At 42.1% G+C, this 22,235-nt stretch overlaps 1 protein-coding gene across 6 annotated transcripts in view; it reads left to right on the top strand.

The window, feature by feature from the left end:
• The window catches only part of TAF1 (TATA-box binding protein associated factor 1), a 120,101-nt gene extending 100,572 nt beyond the window's left edge, over positions 1-19,529 (top strand). For 2 of the 6 annotated variants that reach the window (XM_023201881.3, XM_023201884.2), the window contains exons 33-39: positions 7,453-7,520; positions 8,016-8,132; positions 11,473-11,598; positions 12,383-12,484; positions 12,782-12,938; positions 13,876-14,053; positions 17,343-17,562. In XM_023201881.3, the coding sequence (XP_023057649.1) occupies positions 7,453-7,520; positions 8,016-8,132; positions 11,473-11,598; positions 12,383-12,484; positions 12,782-12,938; positions 13,876-14,053; positions 17,343-17,562 (968 nt within the window). Of the gene's footprint in view, positions 1-7,452; positions 7,521-8,015; positions 8,133-11,472; positions 11,599-12,382; positions 12,485-12,781; positions 12,939-13,875; positions 14,054-17,342 lie in introns of all 6 variants that reach the window. The other 4 variants (XM_023201883.2, XM_023201882.2, XM_023201879.1 and 1 more) reach the window with 3 other exon arrangements.
• Positions 19,530-22,235: the final 2,706 nt, after the last annotated feature.

Here is a 22,235-nt window from a genome sequence, read left to right as displayed (position 1 = left end):
TTGGTATGAGGCAAAGTATAAATAAATAACATTTCTCCAACGTGACATGTAGAGTTGCTTCAGCCATGATTTTTTTTTTTTTTTTTTTGAGACGGAGTCTCGCTCTGTCACCCAGGCTGGAGTGCTGTGGCTGGATCTCAGCTCACTGCAAGCTCCGCCTCCCGGGTTCACGCCATTCTCCTGCCTCAGCCTCCCGGGTAGCTGGGACTACAGGTGCCGCCACCTCGCCCGGCTAGTTTTTTGTAGTTTTTTTTTTTTTAGTAGAGACGGGGTTTCACCGTGTTAGCCAGGACGGTCTCGATCTCCTAACCTCGTGATCCGCCCGTCTCGGCCTCCCAAAGTGCTGGGATTACAGGCTTGAGCCACTGCGCCCGGCCTCGCTTCAGCCATGATTTAACGAGAGAGAGAAAAAACAAAATATACTCAGAAAAAACATTCCTTTTCATGAGTGGGTAGCTTATTCTGTTGAGTACAGTGACAAGTCACAGATCATCTTTCATTCATTTTTGGTGTCATTCTAGAAATTCTTTATAACTTAATTCTAGTTTTCTGTGTAGTAACCCTGTAGGGACTAGGAATTGGAGTTCAGTTCTGTTTAACCTTCTTCCCAGCCCCCCCACAGTAGCTTTAGCACCTTTACTATTCCTGTAGAGGCTCTGTTGTCTTTTGTCTCTTTACTTGGATTCCTTATTTCTTCCTAAGCTACAACACCTGTAGCTTATCATCCTACTTTTAGTAAGTTCCTGATTGTTCCAAAATGTAGAACGGTATTTTTAGATTTATGGAGATGGTTATGGATCCCTTTGAAAATCCGATGAAAAACTAAGGCTGTTCTGCTCTCAAAGATGTGTATTACATACAGAATTTTGTTTATAGTTCTAAGGATTCGTAGCTCGCTCTCTCATAAGAACTCCTGGTATAGGTAGGGATAAGAAAACATCACAGTGGATATTTTTATCCACTATGTTAACAGTGGTTTACCAGTTCCACCACGTTTCATTAGAAATACTTAAATGCTCCTTTGCATATAATAGTGTAATAGAGTCTAATAGCTGAAGCTCTTGTAACTATTGAGAACATGGACTGTCTGAAACTGACACAAACACATAAGTGTATCAGCTGTGCAAGTAAGTGTGGGTTTTTTTTTAAATATTCTAGAGGTATTAGTGCATATTTCTTTTCTTTTCTTTTCTTTTTTTTTTTTTTTGAGACAGAGTTTCGCCCTTGTTGCCCAGGCTGGAGTACAATGGTGCGATCTCAGCTCACTGCAACCTCCGCCTCCCGGGTTCAAGTGATTCTCTTGCCTCAGCCTCCGGAGTAGCTGGGACTGCAGACATGTACCATCACGCCCGGCTAATTTTGTATTTTTATTTTTATTTATTTTTTTGTTTTGTTTTGAGAGCTCTTGTTGCCCAGGCTGGAGTGCAATGGTGCGATCTCAGCTCACCACAACCTCCGCCTCCTGGGTTCAGGTGATTCTCCTGCCTCAGCCTCCCGAGTAGCTGGGATTACAGGCATGCGCCACCATGCCTGGTTAATTTTGTATTTTTAGTAGAGATGGGGTTTCTCCATGTTGGTCAGGCTAGGCTCAAACTCCTGATCTCAGGTGATCTGCCCACCTCGGCCTCCCAAAGTGCTGGGATTACAGGCATGAGCCACTGCGCCCAACCATTAGTGGATATTTCTTAGAGTGATGTGTTGCAAAGAAAATGGGTAGGGAAGAGGTCCCATTTTCAAAATGGATTAAAGTGAGAGAGAAACTTAACAAATGTATAAAACTAATTTTTCCTTGTATTATAAAGTGAGGGAATTGAGATTGAGAGGTTGGTTCATGTTTAAGTTTCGAAACTAAAGTAGAATAAAGGTTGAATTCCTAATTTATAGGCTGGGGTTTTAGCCATGAGGCAGGTCCCTATAGGTAGAAGAGCCTATACTGTAAGGAACTACCGTTGTACAGGCTTGGTGAAGGAGGCCTGTAACCTGTATGCAGCCTTTCTATTTTCTCCAGCAACATTTCTGTTTTCTTTTTTTGTTTTTTTGAGACAGAGTCTCGCTCTGTCACTCAGGCTGGAGCGCAGTGGCACGATCATGGCTCACTACAGCCTCAACCTCCTGAGCTCAACTGATCCTCTCACCTCAGCCTCCTGAGTAGCTGGGACTACAGGTGCACACCACAATGCCCAGCTAATTTTTGTGTTATTTGTATAGACGGGGTTTCGCCATATTGCCCAGGCTGGTCTTGAACTCCTGAGCTCAAGTGATCAATCCTGCCCAGCCTCCCGAAGTGCTGGGATTACAGGTATGAGCCACCACACCCGGCTCTAAATATCTTGACAATTGACTTTTCTTCCTTGTTTGTGTTTGGCACAGGCAGTTTCTGTGAGAATACAACTTTATTTTTCATGTTTTAAAGAATAAATGACCTATACTTGTAAGAGGTTTTACCTGGAAGATACTTTTTTTTTTTTTTTTTTTGAGGCAGAGTCTTGCTCTATTGCCCAGGCTGGAGTACAGTAGTGCAATCTTGGCTCACTGCAGCTTCCACCTCCCGGGTTCAAGAGATTCTCATGCTTCATCTTCCCGAGTAGCTGGGACTACAGGCATGTGCCACCATGCCCAGCTAAGTTTTATATTTTTAGTAGAGATGGAGTTTCATCAAGTTGCCCAGGCTGGTCTCAAACTCCTGACCTCAAGTGATCTTCCCACCTCGGCCTCCCAGAGTGCTGAGATTACAGTTGTGAGCCACAGCGCCTGGCCAAGACTTTTTTATTCATGTAATAGCTTATAATAGTCATAGTAGATATGGCCTGAAAGTTTCAAAGCTTCACATACACATGTGGTGTCTATTTTTTGTGTTTTTTATTGACAGATGATAGTTGTACATATTTATGGAGTACATGTGATACTTTGATACATGTATACGATGTATAGTGATCAAATCAGGGTAATTGGCATATCCAACACCTCAAACATTTATCTTTTTTTTTTGTATTAGAAACATTACAATTCTTCTAGCTATTTTGAAATATAAATTATTGTTAACTATGATTTCCTTACTGTACTATTGAATACTAGAATTTATTCCTCCTATCTCATCTCCCACATCTCTTCCCTTCCCAGCTTCTGGTAACCACCATTCTACTCTCTACTTCCATGACATCCACGTTTTTAGCTCTCACATATGAATGAGAACATGTAATATTTGTTTCACTGTGCATGGCTTATTTTGCTTAACATGATGATCTCTGTTTCCAACCATACTGGTTGGATTTCATTCTCTCTTATGGCTGAATAATATTCCATTGTGTATATATAACACTTTTTTTTTTTTTTTGAAATGGAATCTTGCTCTCGTCATCCAGACTGGAATGCAGTGGCACAGTCTCAACTCACTGTGACCTCTGCCTCCCGGGTTCAAGCGATTCTTCTGCCTCAGCCTCCCGGGTAGCTGGGATTACAGGCGCTTGCCTCCATGCCTGGCTAATTTTTTTTGTATTTTTAGTAGAGATAGGGTTTCACCGTGTTAGCCAAGCTGGTCTCGAACTCCTGGCCTCAGGTGATCCGCCTGCCTCGGCTTCCCATAGTGCTGGGATTATAGGCGTGAGCCACCGTGCCTGGCCAGCACATGTTCTTTATCCATATATTTGTTGATGGACACCTAGGTTGATTCCATATTTGGCTCTTGTGAATAGTGCTGCAGTAAACATGCGGGTGCAGATATTTTTTCATTATGCTGATTTCCCTTCTTTTGGATATATACCCAGCAGTGGTATTGCTGGATCATCCTGTGATAATCCGATTTTTCGTATTTTGAGTAACCTCCATGCTGTTTTCCATAATGGCTGCGTACTAGTATACCAACAGTGTGCAAGTGTTCCCCTTTCTCCACATTTTCATCAGCATCTGTTATTCTCTGTCTTTTTGATTAAAGCCATTCTATCCAGGAGCGGTGGCTCACACCTGTAATTCTAGCACTTTGAGGGGCTGAGGTGAGCAGATTGCTTGAGCCCAGGAGTTCAAGACCTGCCTGGGCAACATGGCGAAACCCATCTCCACAAAAAATGCAAAAATTAGCCAGGTGTGGTGGCACCTGCCTGTAGTCCCAGCTAGGTTGCAGTGAGCCATGACTGCGCCATTTTACTCCAGCCTGGGTGACAGAGTGAGACCCTGTCACAAAAAAAAAAAAAAAATCTCACGGTGGTTTTGATTTGCATTTCCCCAATGATTATTGATGTTGAGCACCTTTTTATATACCTGCTTACCTTGTATGTCTCTGGATAAATATCCAGGTCTTTTGCCTATTTCTTTTTGTTTTTGTTTTTTTTTGAGACGGAGTCTCACTCACTCTGTCACCCAGGCTGGGGTGCAGTGGCCGGATCTCAGCTCACTGCAAGCTCCGCCTCCCGAGTTTACACCATTCTCCTGCCTCAGCCTCCCGAGTAGCTAGGACTACAGGCGCCCGCCACCTTGCCAGGCTAGTTTTTTTTTTTTTTTTTTTTGTATTTTTTAGTAGAGACGGGGTTTCACCGTATTAGCCAGGATGGTCTCTATCTCCTGACCTCGTGATCCGCCCGTCTCGGCCTCCCAAAGTGTTGGGATTACAGGCTTGAGCCACTGCGCCCGGCCTTGCCTATTTCTTAATCAGATTGGTTTTTGCTATTGGATTTTTTGAGTGCCTTTTATATTCTGGTTAATTGATCTCTTGTTGATGGATAGTTTGCGAATGTTTTCTCCTATTCTGTAGGTTGTCTCTTTACTTTGTTGTTTCCATTGCTGTGTAGAAGCTTTTTAGCTTCATATGATCCCATTTGTCTGTTTGGCTTTTGTTGTTACTTAAAAAATTTTGCCCCAGATTAGTATCCTGTAGCATTTCTCCAATGTTTCTTCTAGTAATTTTGTAGTTTAGGTCTTAACATTTGTCTTTAATCCATTTTGAGTTGATTTCTATATATGGTGAAAGATGGAGATCTAGTTTTATTCTTCTACATGTGGATAACCAGTTTTCCCAGCACCATTTATTAAAGAGACTGCCCTTTCCCCAAATTTGTGTTCTTGTTGCCTTTGTTGAAAATTATTTGGCTGTGTTTGGATTTGTATCTGTGTTTTCTATTCTGTGCCATTGGTCTGTGTGTCTGTTTTATGTCAGTACCATGCTGTTTTGGTTCCTATAGCTTTGTGGTATAATTTGAAGTCCACGTGGGGGGGGGTGTGTTTGTGTACATATATATACTTTTTTTTTTTTTTTTTTTTTTTTTTTTTGAGGCCGTCTCACTCTGTTGCCCAGGCTGGAGTGCAGTGGCATGATCTTGCTTCACTGCAACCTCTGCCTCCCGGGTTCAAGTGATTCTCATGCCTCAGTCACCCGAGTAGCTGGGATTACAGGCATGTACCACCACGCCCAGCTAATTTTTATATTATTAGTAGAGACAGGGTTTTGCCATGCTGGCCAGGCTGGTCTCAAACTCCTGGCCTCAAGTAATCTCCCCACCTCGGCCTCCCAAAGTGCTGAGATTACAGGCTTGAGCCACCATGCCTGGCCTGTGGTATATTTTTTATCCTTTATATCCTGATAAAACGTAGGTTTAATTTAGGGATCACCTCTTATGAAGGCTTTAATTCCTCTTCCCCTCTTACCTCCAAGAATCAGCCACTTCCTTGTTTGTGCCACTGTTTTTCCATTGCATTGTGTTGCCCTATTTGTTTACAGTCTATCTCACTGTACTAGACTCTAAACTTCTTGAGGATATGACCTATATCTCACTCATTTCTATCATCTCCAATGCCTGGCACAGAAGAAGTATTAAGAAAATGTCTTATGAATAAGTTAGTGAATGATCAATATATTAAAAGAACATTTTAAGCATTTAAGGCAGGGATTGAAAACTCAAATGCCTTCAGGGTCTAGGCATAAGATAAGCAGACCTTGGAGGGACTATGATAACCTGGAGAACACATGCTTTATCTAAAATGAACAGCTGCTACTCAGCCCCAGCCCATTGGTGCCTCGCAGGAATGCTGACCCTGTCTTGGCCACATCTTTAAATTTTCTAAAAGAAGCCAGACAATTTAGGTTTTTATGTGAAATCTCCCAACTGTTAAATGTTATCAACTAAGTTTTTTTTCTAAAAGCCTTTTATTGAAATATAACTTAGATACAGAAAAGTGTTTTATGTATTATGGGTGTATAGCTCAATCCATTTTTACAAACTGAACTAATTTTTTATGTGAGCCAAATAAAGCTATAAGCCACCAGTTTGCAACTTGTAACTAAGGCCATATGGGGACCCATATAGTTAAGAATCATCTTATAGGTAAAAGTGTCTTAAGGAGACACATCAGCTAGATGCAATGTATAGACCTTTTTTGGGTTATGATTCAAAGAAATAAATGTAAAAGAGTGTTTATAAAGTAATTTGGGAAATTTGAATCTTGGCTGGCTATTTGATAATATTAAAGAATTATTGTTAATTATTTTAGATGTGATATAGTTGGTTTGTTTTTAGAGCAACTTTAGTTCATGGCAAAATTGAACAGAAGTTACAGAGAGTTCCCATATACTCCCTGCCCTCACATACATACAGCCTCCCCAGTTATCAACATCTTGCACCACGCTGGGCGTTGGGGTTGACGCCTGTAATCCCAGCACTTTGGGAGGCCAGGAGTTCAAGACCAGCCTGTGCAACATAGTGAGACGCCCCCATCTCTACAAACAAACAAACAAAAATGGGCGTGGTGGCTCATGCTTGCACCCAGGAGTTCAAGGCTGCAGTGAGCCGTGATCATATCACTGTGACGGAGTGAAACTCTGTCTCAAAACAAAAACAACATCCTGCACCAGCGTGTTATATTAATTGTGTTAGCTGATGAACCTACATTGACATATCATTATCACCCGCAAGTCCATGGTTCATTCTTGGTGGTAGTATACATTGTATGGGTTTTGAAAAATGTATAATGACATGTATCCACCATTATACCAATAATTGTTTATTAAAAGCAGCCTTAGGCTGGGCACAGTGGCTCATGCGTATAATCCCAGCACTTTGGGAGGCTGAGGGGAGTGGATCACTTAAGGCCAGGAGTTCAAGAGCAGCCTGGCCAACATGGTGAAACCTTGCAACACATACTGAAAAATTTTTAGAGGAAAATTGTTACGATGCTGGAATTTGCTTCAAAACAATTTGAGAAGAGTCTGAAAATTGAAGTAAATGAAACAAGATTGGCTATGTGTTAATCATTGAAGCTGGCTAGTGAGTACATGGGAGTTCATTATGTTAGTGTTGTTTTGCATATGTTTGAAATTTTCTGCCTCTGAAAGTAGAACAAGAGTCCAAGTTAAAGCTGAGGAATGATTTTTCTAGGTCTAGGATAATGGGACACACTGCTGATGACAGAATGTAAATTCTGGAACAAGTCTGCAAAGATAATGGCACTTTCTTATTTTATTTATAGGACCTGAGAGTCAGTATACTAAGACTGCCCAGGAGATTGTGAACGTCTGTTACCAGACATTGACTGAGGTAGGTGGTAAAGATGGAGGTCCCAAGCCTGGGCAACATAGGGAGACCCCATCTCTACAAAAAATATTTAAAAATTAGTGGGGTGTGGTGGTAAACGCATGTGGTCCCAGCTACTCATCTGAGGTAGGAGAATCATTTGAGCCCGGGAGGTCAAGGCTGCAGTGAGTCATGATCATATCTCTGCATTCCAGCCTGGGCAACAGCAAGACTCTTTCTCAAAAAATAAAAGAGGTCCCCTTGGGATCTAGCTTTTTGGAATCCTGTTCCCTTAAATGAGGAGCCTTCCCTGATTATCCTATTTTAAAATGTAGTATTCCCTGCCCCCCAACTCCACATCCCCTATTTCCTTCCCTGCTTGGTTTATTTTTATTATTATCTGTGCCCTGCCACTAGAACATAAGCTTCATGAAGATAGATATTTTTGTCTTTTGTATACTTTTGTATCCCCAGTAATTAAAATACATGTTGAATGAATTTATTTCCTTTATTTCTCAGTATGATGAGCATTTGACTCAACTTGAGAAGGATATCTGTACAGCTAAAGAAGCAGCTTTGGAGGAAGCAGAATTAGAAAGCCTGGACCCAATGACCCCAGGGCCCTACACACCTCAGGTGAGTCTGAGGACTAAGTACTTCCTTGTATAGTTTTCTTATTGGTTTGGGAAATTGGGAGCATGTTAACAAATCCGTTTACTGAGATACCATTCTTCTCTGTCCTTCCTCTTCATATGCCTTTCGTGTGCTTTCTTGTCTTCTCAAAGGCTAAGGTGAGTGAGGGCCATGGGTCTTGGTGGCCTTGAATCCAGACGAGGCAGCTGTGGGATGAATGAGTGGGGTGGGGCCTTAGTTGTTTAGGCAGTGTTTGGGAATACCAAATTCCTGACCCAGCCATCCTCTGGGTCTTGGGAATTTTCTTGTCCGTGAATTTTGGGACTCTAGAACATCCCTGGAGTGTAGACTTCTCAGTTACAGACATGGGCCATATTGTTCCTGTGCCTTACAGACACTTGATTACTCATTCCCTCAGAGGTATCTCAGTGTAGCTCAGAAGTCACTCATTTTCCTGGATTGACTCCTAGTAAATGAAGAAAGGTAGTACTACTAATGTTCTTAAATGTTTGTGTCAAAAGAATTAGAGAGAAGGATAAATAAGAAATTTTTAGTCTTCCTGGTCTAACTGAATCCTTGAAATACACTAAGAGTGTATTTCCTCTCTACTGAACTCTTAGAGGGTTGGCATATTTGAAGAATAGGACTTAACAGAACATCACTGGTGCTTGGTTTCTGTATTGGAGGCACTATGGTAGGGCGGAAAGTACATAAGATTTGACATAAAACAGGCCTGGGTTTGAGTCTTAGTTCTCCTGTTGTCTAGCTTTGTAATCTTGGAAAGTTAACCTCTCTCACTTAGTTTCCTTTTCTCTGAAATCTTTTCAAGATTGTTGTAAACATTAAATGAATTAATTTAATTTGCCTGATACATCTTTGTCTGTTCTCTGAGACCCTTTCAAATTTAATCAAGTATTTTAATGCAGAATTCTGCCAATTTCCACAGGAAAATTTTTTTTTTCATTCTATCCAGGTTCCCCTCTGAACTGATAATGCAACTTATGTGACCTCTGTTGGATTATTGCTGTCTCTGTATCTCGTTCATGCACTATCCCTATCTATCTTTTGCTCTCTCTTTCATCTCACAACCTAGGTTTTACTGAGGGGCCAGGTATAAAAGAACCCTCAGATACTCCTTCAAGGTCCAGAACAAGGAAAGGCTCTTGGAGTGTGTGGGCAGATTGGGTCAAGGGTTCTTGGGTGAGTGATGTTGTCCCAGGAAGGCGCTATTTGCTAATAGGCCCACAGCTTCCACAAGGTACTTTCTGGTAAGTTAAAGCCTGGGTGTTAGCCATCATTCCCCAGGAGAGTCTAGCCATTGAATGGCACATGGCTTGCTCGTTTCTAGGACAGCCTAAGCCTAGTCCTTTGGTGACTCAAAGCCTTGGACCCCAAAGTCACCTTCCTTTCTTCGCTACGTCTCCCAGGCTACTTCAAATGGCTAAGGAAAACCTGTCAACTATTCTCTCTCTTGAGCATTAGCTGTTGTTTAGTGCAGTTAGAGGGTTTCCTATGAAGAGTAGGATTAGATAGTACTGCTTCATTATTCCAGTTCACCTTTTCATCATTCTCTTCACTCAGTTTAAAATAGTAACCAACTCATTATCTCTTAACCTGAGGAAGGTGTACATGAGTGACTGTCCTTACACATTACTACTCTCAAACTCAAATGTTATTAGAGTGTGTTTGCAAAAGTGTAACCTGCCTTAATACAATTTTGGTTGTAAGAAGCATGATAGTAATCATATCTTTCAACTTCTAAATGGTGGTGGTCAATAATGTATTTTCTTTTTTTTTTTTTTTTTTTTTTTTGACAGAGTTTCGTTCTTGTCGCCCAGGCTGGAGTGCAATGGCGCAATCTCGGCTCACTGCAGCCTCTACCTCCTGGGTTCAAGCAATTCTCCTGCCTCAGCCTCCCGATTAACTGGTTTTACAGGCATGGGCCACCATACCTGGCTAATTTTGTATTTTTAGTAGAGACAGGGTTTCTTCATGTTGGTCAGGCTGGTCTTGAACTCCCAACCTCAGGCCCGCCTCGGCCTCCCAAAGTGCTGGGATTACAGGCGTGAGCCATGCGCCCGGCCCAATGATGTATTTTCACTCAACTATTTCCACCTAACTTGCATTGCATCATCTGTTGAGCTTAACACTTTATCTAAAACTGTTGACTTTGCAGTTTTCTACACTGTGCTGTAGGATTTTGCAGAAATTTCATCCCCTTATTTTTCCCTTCTTCTGTTCCACACTGATTTACCTGCTCTGTAATGCTTTGAATTTTGTTTTGCCTCTATTTCACCAAAACCCTCTTCAGAATCAGTCCTGTTTTCTTTTTTTAAAAAACACAATGTAACACATATATGGGTTTTCTGTTGATAAAAGTAACATGTTCATTAGAGAAAATTGGAAAATTAAAACAAGAAATAAGTTACCTGTAATCACTTCCACCACTCAGAAGCAACATCAACCAGTGTGAATATTTTTATTTTTCATATCTGTGGTGTATGTATTTGTGTTTATATACACACTTTTAAAATGAAATTGATCAATATGGTTTTGTGTCTTACTCTTTTCACTTTATATTGTGAGCACTTTATCTAGTCCTTCTTGCCCTCCTGTCACTGAATAGTCCATTTGCTAAATCCCTGTTCTTTCCAGGGAAGAAAACAGGGAAAGGATCTATAATTTATTGAGTATTGGATAAGGAACTTACACATCTCTTAATTCTCACAACAACCCTGTGAGGTAGACATTATCATCCATGTTTTATAGTTGGGTTAATCAAGGCTTAGAGATGTTAAGTAATTTGTTACTCACTAGCAAGTGTTGGAGCCAGGACTCAAACCCAGGACATTTTACTCCAAAGCCTATGATTTTTCACCATGCCATTTTGCTTCGTGGCATCCTCTGATGGGCTCATAAACTATCAAAGCATTCTATGCTCTTGTTGGAATTGAAATTCCTTTATTCATTTCCTCTTAGATGTCTCCAGATCAAGCAATCAAAATAGCACTGATATTAAGCCTTGGGCCTGAAAACCAAAAGACAAGGCTTAGAAAAAACTAGGTTATTGACCAGAAAGGCTGTTAGGGCATAAAACTGTCCCATAGCTTTGGTGCATTTCTGCTTCAGGCTTCTGATTACATGCATCAGGCACCTGTCTGCTAGAATAGGCAACATTTGTAAGAGTCCCAAAAACTTGTCTGTAAAGCTGTGTCAGACTGTTTCTCTTTAACTGAATTGCTCTGCATGATCTTTTTCTCCAGTAAATGCTTTAAAGGGGAGTTATCTGTATTTAATTTTCCCTTTCCTAGATAGAAGCTAAGTTGTATGTTTTGTGCCACAGCCTCCTGATTTGTATGATACCAACACATCCCTCAGTATGTCTCGAGATGCCTCTGTATTTCAAGATGAGAGCAATATGTCTGTCTTGGATATTCCCACTGCCACTCCAGAAAAGCAAGTAACACAGGTAGGATGTTGTTTTTCTCTTTATAAGATTGGTATTATGCCTGCAGGTGGGGCTAGGGGAATGGTGATGGTGATATGTGACATACGTCAAGAATGACTGGGCCCTTTGGCCCTGGGAATGAAAGCTTACAAATGGGATTTCAAGTTGGGATGGCGTCAGGTCGTGTGACCAGAGTTATCTTCTGTCTGTCCCCATGGGCAGAGTCAGGCACAGCAGAACTTCAGGGAAGGCACAAGTATGAAAAAAGGGTATGAAGCATCAGAGTAGCCTGACAGGTGACTAGAATGGCCAACTGCACTCAGACAGTTCAAAATAGTTGGCCTACTTTATGTGTATTATAATTTAAATTAAAATTATTTATAAAATTAAATTTTAAAAATTGACCTTTTCTAGAGGTATCAGAAGATACAGTCTGAAGCCAGAAATTCTACAGCTATTCTCAGTCAGGGTTCCACTGGAAAGTGTAAAAACCCAGGGTTTTTCTATCCCAAAGAGTTCAACACAAGCTATAAGGAAAAGTTTGGGTTAGAAAGAAAGAGTCTCTTTGTAATGATACAGTAAGAGTAGACTAAGGGCCTTTCCTGTTCTTTGGGTTTTTTACTCTGGCTATGATTTCCAAAGAATGGGGGAAAATGCGCATGCCTTGAGCGGTCTAAACAGCCCCCACTAGCAGTGGGGTTGGCTGGGATATCAGGGAGGAGCATCCATCCTGGGTGAGAGCCCTTGGTTAACTCCTCCTACAGGCACGTCCCTCAATGATGTGCTATTTGTGTTCCTTACTCAGATGCGCCAGGGCCGAGGTAGGCTGGGCGAGGAAGACTCTGATGTAGATATTGAAGGGTATGATGATGAGGAGGAGGATGGGAAACCTAAGACTCCAGCCCCAGTGAGTATGCTTACAGAAAGCTTATGGTTACGTTATACCCTTATATGATAGGAGCCCCATCAGTACAGGGCAGGCCAAATCCTAAGGTGATATCAGGGGGTCTCCTTAGTGAGCCCCAATCTGAATTTAATCCTTGGGACCAACTAAACAATCTATCCACCAAAAATACTTAACTTCTTGTGAGGCAGCAAGTAGAGGGATGGGCGGAGTGGGGAGGGGGGGTTGTGTCTGGTGGTGGCTTCTGGTCTCTTACATGGTCAGTTGATAGGACTTTGACCCCCAACTGGTCTCATTCAGGAAGGTGAAGATGGAGATGGTGATCTTGCAGATGAAGAGGAAGGAACTGTACAACAGCCTCAAGCCAGTGTCCTGTATGAGGATTTGCTTATGTCTGAAGGAGAAGATGATGAGGAAGATGCTGGGAGTGATGAAGAAGGAGACAATCCATTCTCTGGTAGGCCTCGACCATTGCTTCTATTCGTTTATAACTCACTATAGCACCCTCAGGACTGGACTGGATAGGCGCTCTTGGCCACATATGCTTTTATTGGAAGCTGCCTCTTTTATTGAATTCCTATTAATAGACCTGAGAGTACTGAGCACTCACTCATAGGATGATCATATTCATTAGCAGGAGGTACAAAATACGACAGTGGAAAAGACAGTGTCTAAGTAAGAGCTTTGATTTGGATACTTGTTAAAGGCTGGGCACAGTGGCTCATACCTGTAATCCCAGCACTTTGGGAAGCCAGGGTAGGAGGAATACTTGAGACCAGGAGTTTGAGACCAGCCTAGGCAACATAGCGATACCCTGTCTCTACAAAAAGTAAATAAAAATTAGCTAGGTGTGGTGGCAAGTGCCTGTAGTCCCAGTTACTCAGGAGGCTGAGGCAGGAGGATCGCTTGAGTGCAGGACTTTAAGGCTGCAGTGAGCCATGATCATACCACTGCACTACAGCCTAGGCAACATAGTGAGACTCTTTCTCCAAAGAAAAAGAAAAAAAGATGAGAACAGAATGATAAAGTGTTATATGTGGCAACAGGGAAGGAAAATTAAGAAAAATCCTGTTTGGGGACTAATGTTTTGTGGATTAATGGCAATGGCCAAGGAAAAGTATGGGAGTAGATGGTAGAAAAAACACAGATAGGTTGGCATGAGATGGAAAAGGAAATTGTTATTTGGATTCAGATTCTAAACTACAAACCTTGCTACTACTGTTGACCCTATATATATAAGGGCAGTTATAAGAAAGGCATCTGAGGAGAGGAGTATAGGCAAAGATGCCTGTGTAGATGTGTGAGAGTTACTAGTTTGGGAAGATCAAGCCAAAGATCGAGTTAAATCTGTTAAGCTTAACTCTTGATGAACCAGAATCTGTCTCTTTTTACAGCTATCCAGCTGAGTGAAAGTGGAAGTGACTCTGATGTGGGATCTGGTGGAATAAGACCCAAACAACCCCGCATGCTTCAGGAGAACACAAGGATGGACATGGAAAATGAAGAAAGCATGATGTCCTATGAGGGAGACGGTGGGGAGGCTTCCCATGGTTTGGAGGATAGCAACATCAGGTAATCGGCAGCAACATGCTACAGGGCTGTGGCATCAGTGCCTAGCTATGATGTCGAGGGGCCCAGCATCAGATTACTTTTCATCCATCAAACATTTCCTGGGCAGCTACTAGGGCCAGGCACTGTGCTAGGTCCTGGGGATACACAGAGGAGCAAAACATACCCTGCCCTTGAGGAGCTCACAGCCTAGTGGAAGAGACTGACACAAACAAATCATTATAAATACAATGTGATAAGTGCTATAGCATAAGTAAGACAAAGTGCCAAGGCACCACTGAGAAGGGAGTGTCTCACTCTGCTTGGAGTTATCAGGGAAAGTTTCACAGACAAAGGAACATTTGAATTGGGCCTTAAAAGATTAATAGGAGTTTAGTAAGTAGGTAGTATTGGCAGGAGGTGGGGAGATCTTTATAGGTAGAACAGTGTGTTCCAGAGCAAATGGAATTTGTTGGGGAGTTGAGGCTCCAGAAGTGTAGCAAGGGGAATTATATTGTGAAGGACTTTACAAGGTATGCTAAGACATTTGGACCTTAACCTGTGGGTAATAGGAGTCATCAGTTTAAGGAAAAGGAAGTGACATCAAATTTGTATAACTTGGGACAATGTGGGACAGATGATGATATCAACAGAAACTTGTCAGGAGTGGGGAAAATAAAGGGACATAAAGAGGTAAGGAGGTTAGATGAATAATGAATGGAGATGTCTCTGGTAAAGAGGAAGAATACGTGTTAGATGGGACAGGAAAGGAGGAAAAAATGGATTTGGATTTGGCTTTGGACATGTTGGATTTAATGTACCTATGATACATCTAACCAGCAAGCAGCTAATACGCAAATAACATTGTAAATAAATTAAAATTTTTTATTTCAGCAAATATTTATCATAAGTACAAAAACAAACTAAGATATGGTCCTTTCCTTCAAGGAGATGAGTCTAGTAGGAAACCTAAAACAGGCAATCACAGTGTAATATGAAAAGTGCTATGCTAGGCAACCGCAGGGTTCTTCTAGAACTTGGGTAGAGGTGGGGAGGGAGGAGAGCTGGCTGGAGAAGGAAATTGAGCCAAATATGAACAGGAATTAGCTAAACGAATAAGAAAGCAATGGGCATTCCAGAGACTAGGAAGAGCCTATATGAAGACACAGGCATGAAACATTTTACAGGCATGAAACACTTTTAGAGAACACACGTAGCTCAGTGTGACTGGAGATTTTTTGATTGATCCATGTAAGATCTATAATTCATGTGATAGAAATGATTTAAAGAGGTAGGTAAATACCAAATCATGAAGGGCCTGAAAGTTCTGGGCAGTCATTGAATGAGAATAGTATAGCCAGATTTACATTTTAGAAAGATTATCCTGTGCCCCAAAAGAAAAATGGGCAAAGGCATGAACTAATTTAGAAAAGAAATGTAGCCGGGCGTGGTGGCTCAAGCCTGTAATCCCAGCACTTTGGGAGGCCGAGGCGGGTGGATCACGAGGTCAGGAGATTGAGACCATCCAGGCTAACACAGTGAAACCCCGTCTCTACTAAAAATACAAAAAAAAATTAGTCGGGCGTGGTGGCAGGCGCCTGTAGTCCCAGCTACTCGGGAGGCTGAGACAGGAGAATGGCGTGAACCTGGGAGGCAGAGCTTGCAGTGACCAGAGATTGCGCCACTGCACTCCAGCCTGGGCGACACAGCAAGACTCTGTCTCAAAAACAAAACAACAGCAACAACAACAAAAAGAAAGAAATGTAAATGACCAATATATCATATGAAAAAATAACTTCCAGCCGGGCGCGGTGGCTCATGCCCATAATCCCAGCACTTTGGGAGGCCGAGGCAGGCGGATCACAAGGTCAAGAGATCGAGACCATCCTGGCCAACACGGTGAAACCCTGTCTCTACTAAAAATGCAAAAATTAGCTGGACCTGGTCACACCTGTAGTCCCAGCTGCTGGGGAGGCTGAGGCAGGAGAATCACTTAAACCCAGGAGGCAGAGGTTGCAGTGAGCCGAGATCGTGCCACTGTACTCTAGCCTGGTGACAGAGCGAGACTCAGTCTCAAAATAATAATAATAATAACTCCCCTAATAAAGAAATGCAGTAAAACCACGAAGTGCAATTTTTTACCTATCATATTGGTGATTAAAATGAATGATAATGCCTAGTGTTTGGAAAGATTATGAGGAAAAAGACATTCTCAAACTGCTGGTGGTAATGTTGATTGATAAAAATGGGGTGGTTTGGAGAGAGGCTTAGCAATTTATCATCTTAAATAAAAACATTTAAAAATGTGCATCCCCTTTGGCCCAAAATATCCACATCTAGGAAATTATTTTGTGGGAATAATTAACACACCATCAAGATGTTTGTGTAAGGATGTTTTATGACAGCATTGTTCCTAATAGTGGAATAATTGGAGACAGCTTCAATGTCCTAGTGAGAGACTGTTAAGTCATGTTACAGCCATATGGCGGAATACCATGTAGCTATTAAAATTATGCTATAGACGTATGTTTATTGACACGGGAAGATGTTCGTTATAATCATTAGTGAAGAAGGCAGATTCCTGGAGAGTATGTAGAGTATCGCAATTTTGTAAATTAAAAACGTTTAAGCATCTAAAGTGCACAGAAAATTTTGGAAGGTAATATACCAAAAGATTATCTCGGATGATGGAGTTATTGATGATTTTTTAAAAATTTTTTCTGATGTATGTTCTAATTTTTTTAACCAGTGAACGTGCATTACTTGTGTGATTTTTGTTTTTCAAGTAAAATTAAGAATAAACAAACAAACAAAAAAATAAAGAGCACTCTGGCAGAAGTGTGAAGAAGTAATTGGAGGAGAGCAAGACTGGAGGCATGACGACTTACTTCAGTAGTGCAGGCCAGAGATAACAAAGGACTAAGCCAAGGCAGGCAGAGTAGGGATGGAAAGGAGGGGATAGAGACAAGATACATTGAAGAGAGAGTCTTCAGGACTATTGACTAATTGGATACTGTAAGTGGTAGATGAAACCATGAGGCTGTCAGAGCATTTATGGTCATGTAAGATGGCAGTGTGTTGTTCAGGTGTAAGGGAGTTTCTTCCATTCAGGTTCTTGTGTATATGAAGTTGGCAAGTTGATGTTTTTGAACAGGATCATTTTTCTGTCAGGGGCATGTAGAATAGTTCAGAACCAGTCACTTTAGTGTCCAGGGGAGGTGAGATGGGCTTATCCTTTGGTGGCACTGAGAATGGGAATGGTCAGCTAGAGGATGGTGTCCGAGCTTGAGAGATGACATGTTTCTCTTCTCAGTTATGGGAGCTATGAGGAGCCTGATCCCAAGTCGAACACCCAAGACACAAGCTTCAGCAGCATCGGTGGGTATGAGGTATCAGAGGAGGAAGAAGATGAGGAGGAAGAGCAGCGCTCTGGGCCGAGCGTACTAAGCCAGGTCCACCTGTCAGAGGACGAGGAGGACAGTGAGGATTTCCACTCCATTGCTGGGGACAGTGACTTGGACTCTGATGAATGAGGCTTCCTTTGGGCCTCCTTGGTCAGCCTTCCCTGTTCTCCAGCCTAGGTGGTTCACCTTTCCCCAATTTGTTCATATTTGTACAGTATCTGATCCTGAAATCATGAAATTAACTAACACCTTAGCCTTTTTAAAAGTAGTAAGTAAATGAGAATAAATCACCTCTCCTAATCTTCCTGGGGCAGTATCACCCTTTGATTTAAAACAAAGCAACCCCCTTTCCCCTACCACTACCAAAAAGAGCAAGCTCATTTTCCCGTGTCCTCCTTTAACTCCATGTATTGCTTTTGGTATAATTTTTCCCTGGGGAAGGAGGGGAAATTATGAAAGAACTAGTAACTTTATGTCCTCTTGATGTATTAGGAAATTCCCGGCCAGGCGTGGTGGCTCACACCTGTAATCTCAGCACTCTGGGAGGCCGAGGCAGGCGGATCACCTGAGGTCAGAAGTTCGAGACCAGCTTGGCCAACATGGCGAAACCTCATCTCTACTAAAAATACAAAAATTAGCCAGGCGTGGTGGCGTATGCCTGTAATCCGAGCTACTTGGGAGGCTGAGGCAGGAGAATCGCTTGAACCCGGGAGGCAGAGTTTGCAGTGAGTGGAGATAACACCACTGCACTCCAGCCTGGGCGAAAGAGTGAGATTCCATCTCAAAAAAAGAAAATTTCCAAGCATGGTATCATCTCACTTTTCTAATTTACAGGCTGGAACAGATGAGAGCCATCCTGCTGGGACAGAGAATTGGGTTCTAGTGGACTCTGTGCTACACTTAAACCTGTGAGACAAACCGCCCATTATTTTATTATTTATTTAATTATGCAAAAATGCCTAGTTCCTAAATGGATTTGAGGCAAATTACCGTAAATTTTGAAACAGCCTATATGTCAGAAATGATAATGTTGCCACCTAAATGTTTTCTCTCCCTCCCCCCCAGGGGAAATGGTAGGAAAATGGTAAGTTTCTTAGGACAAAGACTGTGTATTCTGTTTCTTTTCATGCTTAGGATATGGTTCTGTGCATAGTAGGTTCTCAGTAAATGTTCCTAGAATCATAAAGTCCTCAACAGATATGTTACTGAGCATCTGCTTTTCATGATAAGCACTCTATCAGATCCTTGGGATGCAAAGGTAAATAAGACAAATCCCTTTTACCCAAAGAGCTCACCATCGAGTTGGGGGAGGGGAAGTGGAATTCAAAACATGTTAATAAATCATCATAGTACTGTGAGATAAGTGCAATTAAGAAGCTAGTTATAAAGTATAGGGGAAATAGAGGAGTAATCATGTTTGAAAAGTCAGGGAAGTCTTCCTAGAGGTAATTTTTAAGCTGATTGTTTTAGAATTAGTAGAAGCTTGCCAGATGGAAAAGTCCAGGCAAAGTGCAACATGAATGGGAAAGGCCACAGTCTAGAAATGGCAGAGTGTGTTCCTAGTTTGTTTGTTTGTTTGTTTGTACCTGTCTTGTTCCAGGAAGGATTTAAGGTAGTTTATATTCCAGTCCTTTAATGCTGGAATGGCTAGAGATGAGACTGAAAGATGGGCAGGAAGTATATCATCACAAGCTTTGTGTTTGATGTTAATGTGTATGATTTTTATATTATAGGAATAAGCTCTTAAAGGAGTGATATAATCAGGTTTGTGTTTTAGGAATCTGTGTAATGAATGAATGAAGAAAGAAATTGAAGAATCATGTAACAGATATATGTGACCCCATTTTTGTAAAAGACAGAACCATGTGTGTTTATTTATATGTGTTTATATATATACTTGTGTATGCAAAGGTAAACATCTGAAAGGATATATGCTAACTGTTCACAATGATAACCCCCAGGAATGGGATTGGAGGGGAGGGGGCTTCTGTGTTTGTTATGTATGCTGGGTGGGATATTGTGCTTTTATTTCTGTATTGTTTGAATTTTTTTACAAGTGTGTATTATTTTTGTAATAAAATTTTTAAAAAATTCCAGCAGTAGTGTGGAGAATGGTTTGGATGGATCTAGTTCAAGGAAGAGAGAATGGAGCCCAAACTGGTGCTATGGCATTGGGATGGGGAGGAGAGGGATGGATTTGAGAGATCTTTAGGGAGTAGGACTTGGCATTTAGGGGTAGAGAAGGAGGAATGGAAGATGGCTTCCAGAATTTTGGTTGGGAGGATTGGGTGAGTGCATGGTATTCATTGGTTCATTTCAACATTTATCATGCCACCTTTTTTTGTTTTGTTTTTTTTAGATGGAGTCTCCCTCTGTTGCCCAGGCTGGAGTGCAGTGGTGTGATCTCGGCTCACTGCAGCCTCCACCTCCTGGGTTCAAGTGATTTTCTTGCTTCGGCCTCCTGAGTAACTGGGATTACAGGCACGCATCACCACACCAGGCTGCTTTTTGTAGGCTGGAGTGCAATGGTGCAATCTCAGCTCACTGCAACCTCTGCCTCCCGGGTTCAAGCGATTCTTGTGCCTCAGCCTCCTCAGTAGCTGGGATTACAGATGCCTGCCACCATGCCCAGCTAATTTTTGTATTTTTAGTAGAGACAGAGTTTCGCCATGTTGGCCAGGCTGGTTTCGAACTCCTGACCTCAGGCGATCCGCCCGCCTCAGCCTCTCAAAGTGCTGGGATTACAGGCATGAGCCACCGCACCCAGCCAAGACGGGGTTTTGCCATGTTGGCCAGGCTGGTCTAGAGCTCTTGACCTCAAGCAATCCACCTATCTTGCCCTCCCAAAGTGCTGGGATTACAGGCATGAGCCACTGTGCCTGGCCAAACCACCTGTTTTTATAAGCAGCCTGCCAGATGCTGATAGAGAAGTAAGATACACTCCCTGATCGCAAGGAACTTAAGGTCTAGAATGAGAGGTAGATACGTAAATAAAAAAGTTTAATAAAAAGTGATCATTGCAATAAATATTTACAAGAATCTATGGTGAGAGGAAAAAGTTCTTGACTCTTTACAAAGTACGAACAAGAATGCTTCACAGAGGAGACCCTTAAAAAAATCATGAAGAGTGGAAAGGAATTTACCAAATGGTCATAGGGGTGGGATGGGAGGGCATTCTAAGCAGAGGGAACAGAATGCTTAGGAGCATGAAGCAACATGTTCATAGAACTACATATAGTTATAGACGGCTGGAATGTAGGGAACCTATGTAGTATAGGGATCACAAGCTCAGGATGAAATGCTCATTTTAAAGCAATCACTCTGGCAGCAGTATGAAAATAGAGTGGAGAAGGGGTGATGTCAGATAAGAGATGCTGGAGACCTGAACTGTGACTAAGGCATTGACAGCAGGGATGGAATGAGTGGTATATCTTGGTGACTGAGTGGATAATGGAAAGTAAGGAAGTGGAACCTAGGTTTCTGATCTGGGTGACTGGATAAATGGTGATGCCATTTACTGAACAGGTTGAGGGTGGAAGGTAGGGGGAAACAGCTAAGCTTAGTTTTGAAGCATGTAAGTTTGAAGTACGATATGTATAAAGTTTAGGATTTGTACAATCTTGGAAGTAGGTGGGATCACCCAGGAAATGTGTAGAGTCAGAGTACAGAGGATAGACTCCTGGTGAAGACCAGTATTTAGGGGTGGTGAGAAATAGCCTGAAGAGTAATATTTCTCAAACTAAGGAAGGGATTTAAGGAAGAGAAAAAGACAACATATTTACCACAGAAAAGTAAAGTCAGACCCAAGAGAGCATTTGGATTTGGCAACTAGCAGGTCCCTGGTGACCTGAGCGATCAAAAGCCGTTTTAACAGAGTAGTGAGATTGTAATCTCACCAGCAGTAGGGCAAGGAACAAATGGGAGGTGAGGAAGTGATGATAAAGATAATAGACTACTCTTTCAAGAAGCTAGGGAGACGCACAGTCTTAACATGGAAGACAAATATGTATACCTATGTAGGCTTAGGGAAAGAAAGCAAGAGAGGATGATTGGTGGAAGGACCTGTGAAAACAGGAGAGGATGTTAGCTAACAGGTAGAGATACTGACTTAGAGGAGAGAGATCTTCCCTTGAGAGAGACAAAAGAAAGGATGTAATTATCATTGTGTAGATAGGGAGATGGGAAATTGAGGAGTTCACGCTCATAGCTTCAGCTTCCTCTGTGAAACTGTAAGATCATCCTTATGACAAAAGTGAAAATGGGAATGAGGGCTTGAATACTATCCTACTGTGGGGGATAATGAGAAACTGGAAACAAGCTAAATGTCCAGTAGCAGAGAGGTTGAATTATGGCATATCCATTCAGTGAAAAAGTATGCAGCTGTTAAAGGAAAATTGGCTGGGTGCGGTGGCTCACATCTCTAATCCCAGCACTTTGGAAGGCCGACGCGGGTGGGCCACTTGAGGTCAGGAGTTTGAGACCAGCCTGACCAACGTGGTGAAGCCCCATCTCTACTACAAAAAAAAATTAGGCATGGTGGCGCGTGCCTGTAATCCCAACTACTACGGAGGCTGAGGCAGGAGAACTGCTTGAACCTGGAAGGCGGAGGTTGCAGTGAGCCAGGATCGTGCCACTGCTCTCCAGCCTGGGTGACAGAGCAAGACTCCATCTCAAAAAAAATAAGCATTTTTGTTTTTAATCTTTTTTTTTTTTTTTTTTTTTTTTTTGAGACGGTGTCTCCCTCTGTTGCCCAGGCTGGGGTGCAGTGGCCGGATCTCAGCTCACTGCAAGCTCCGCCTCCC

The sequence above is a fragment of the Piliocolobus tephrosceles genome, chromosome 12 (genome assembly GCF_002776525.5).
Source record: "Piliocolobus tephrosceles isolate RC106 chromosome 12, ASM277652v3, whole genome shotgun sequence".
NCBI classification, from domain to species: Eukaryota; Metazoa; Chordata; class Mammalia; order Primates; family Cercopithecidae; genus Piliocolobus; species Piliocolobus tephrosceles.
The sequence above is the reverse complement of the archived record's forward strand: the minus strand, read 5'-3'. Positions and strand labels throughout refer to the sequence as shown.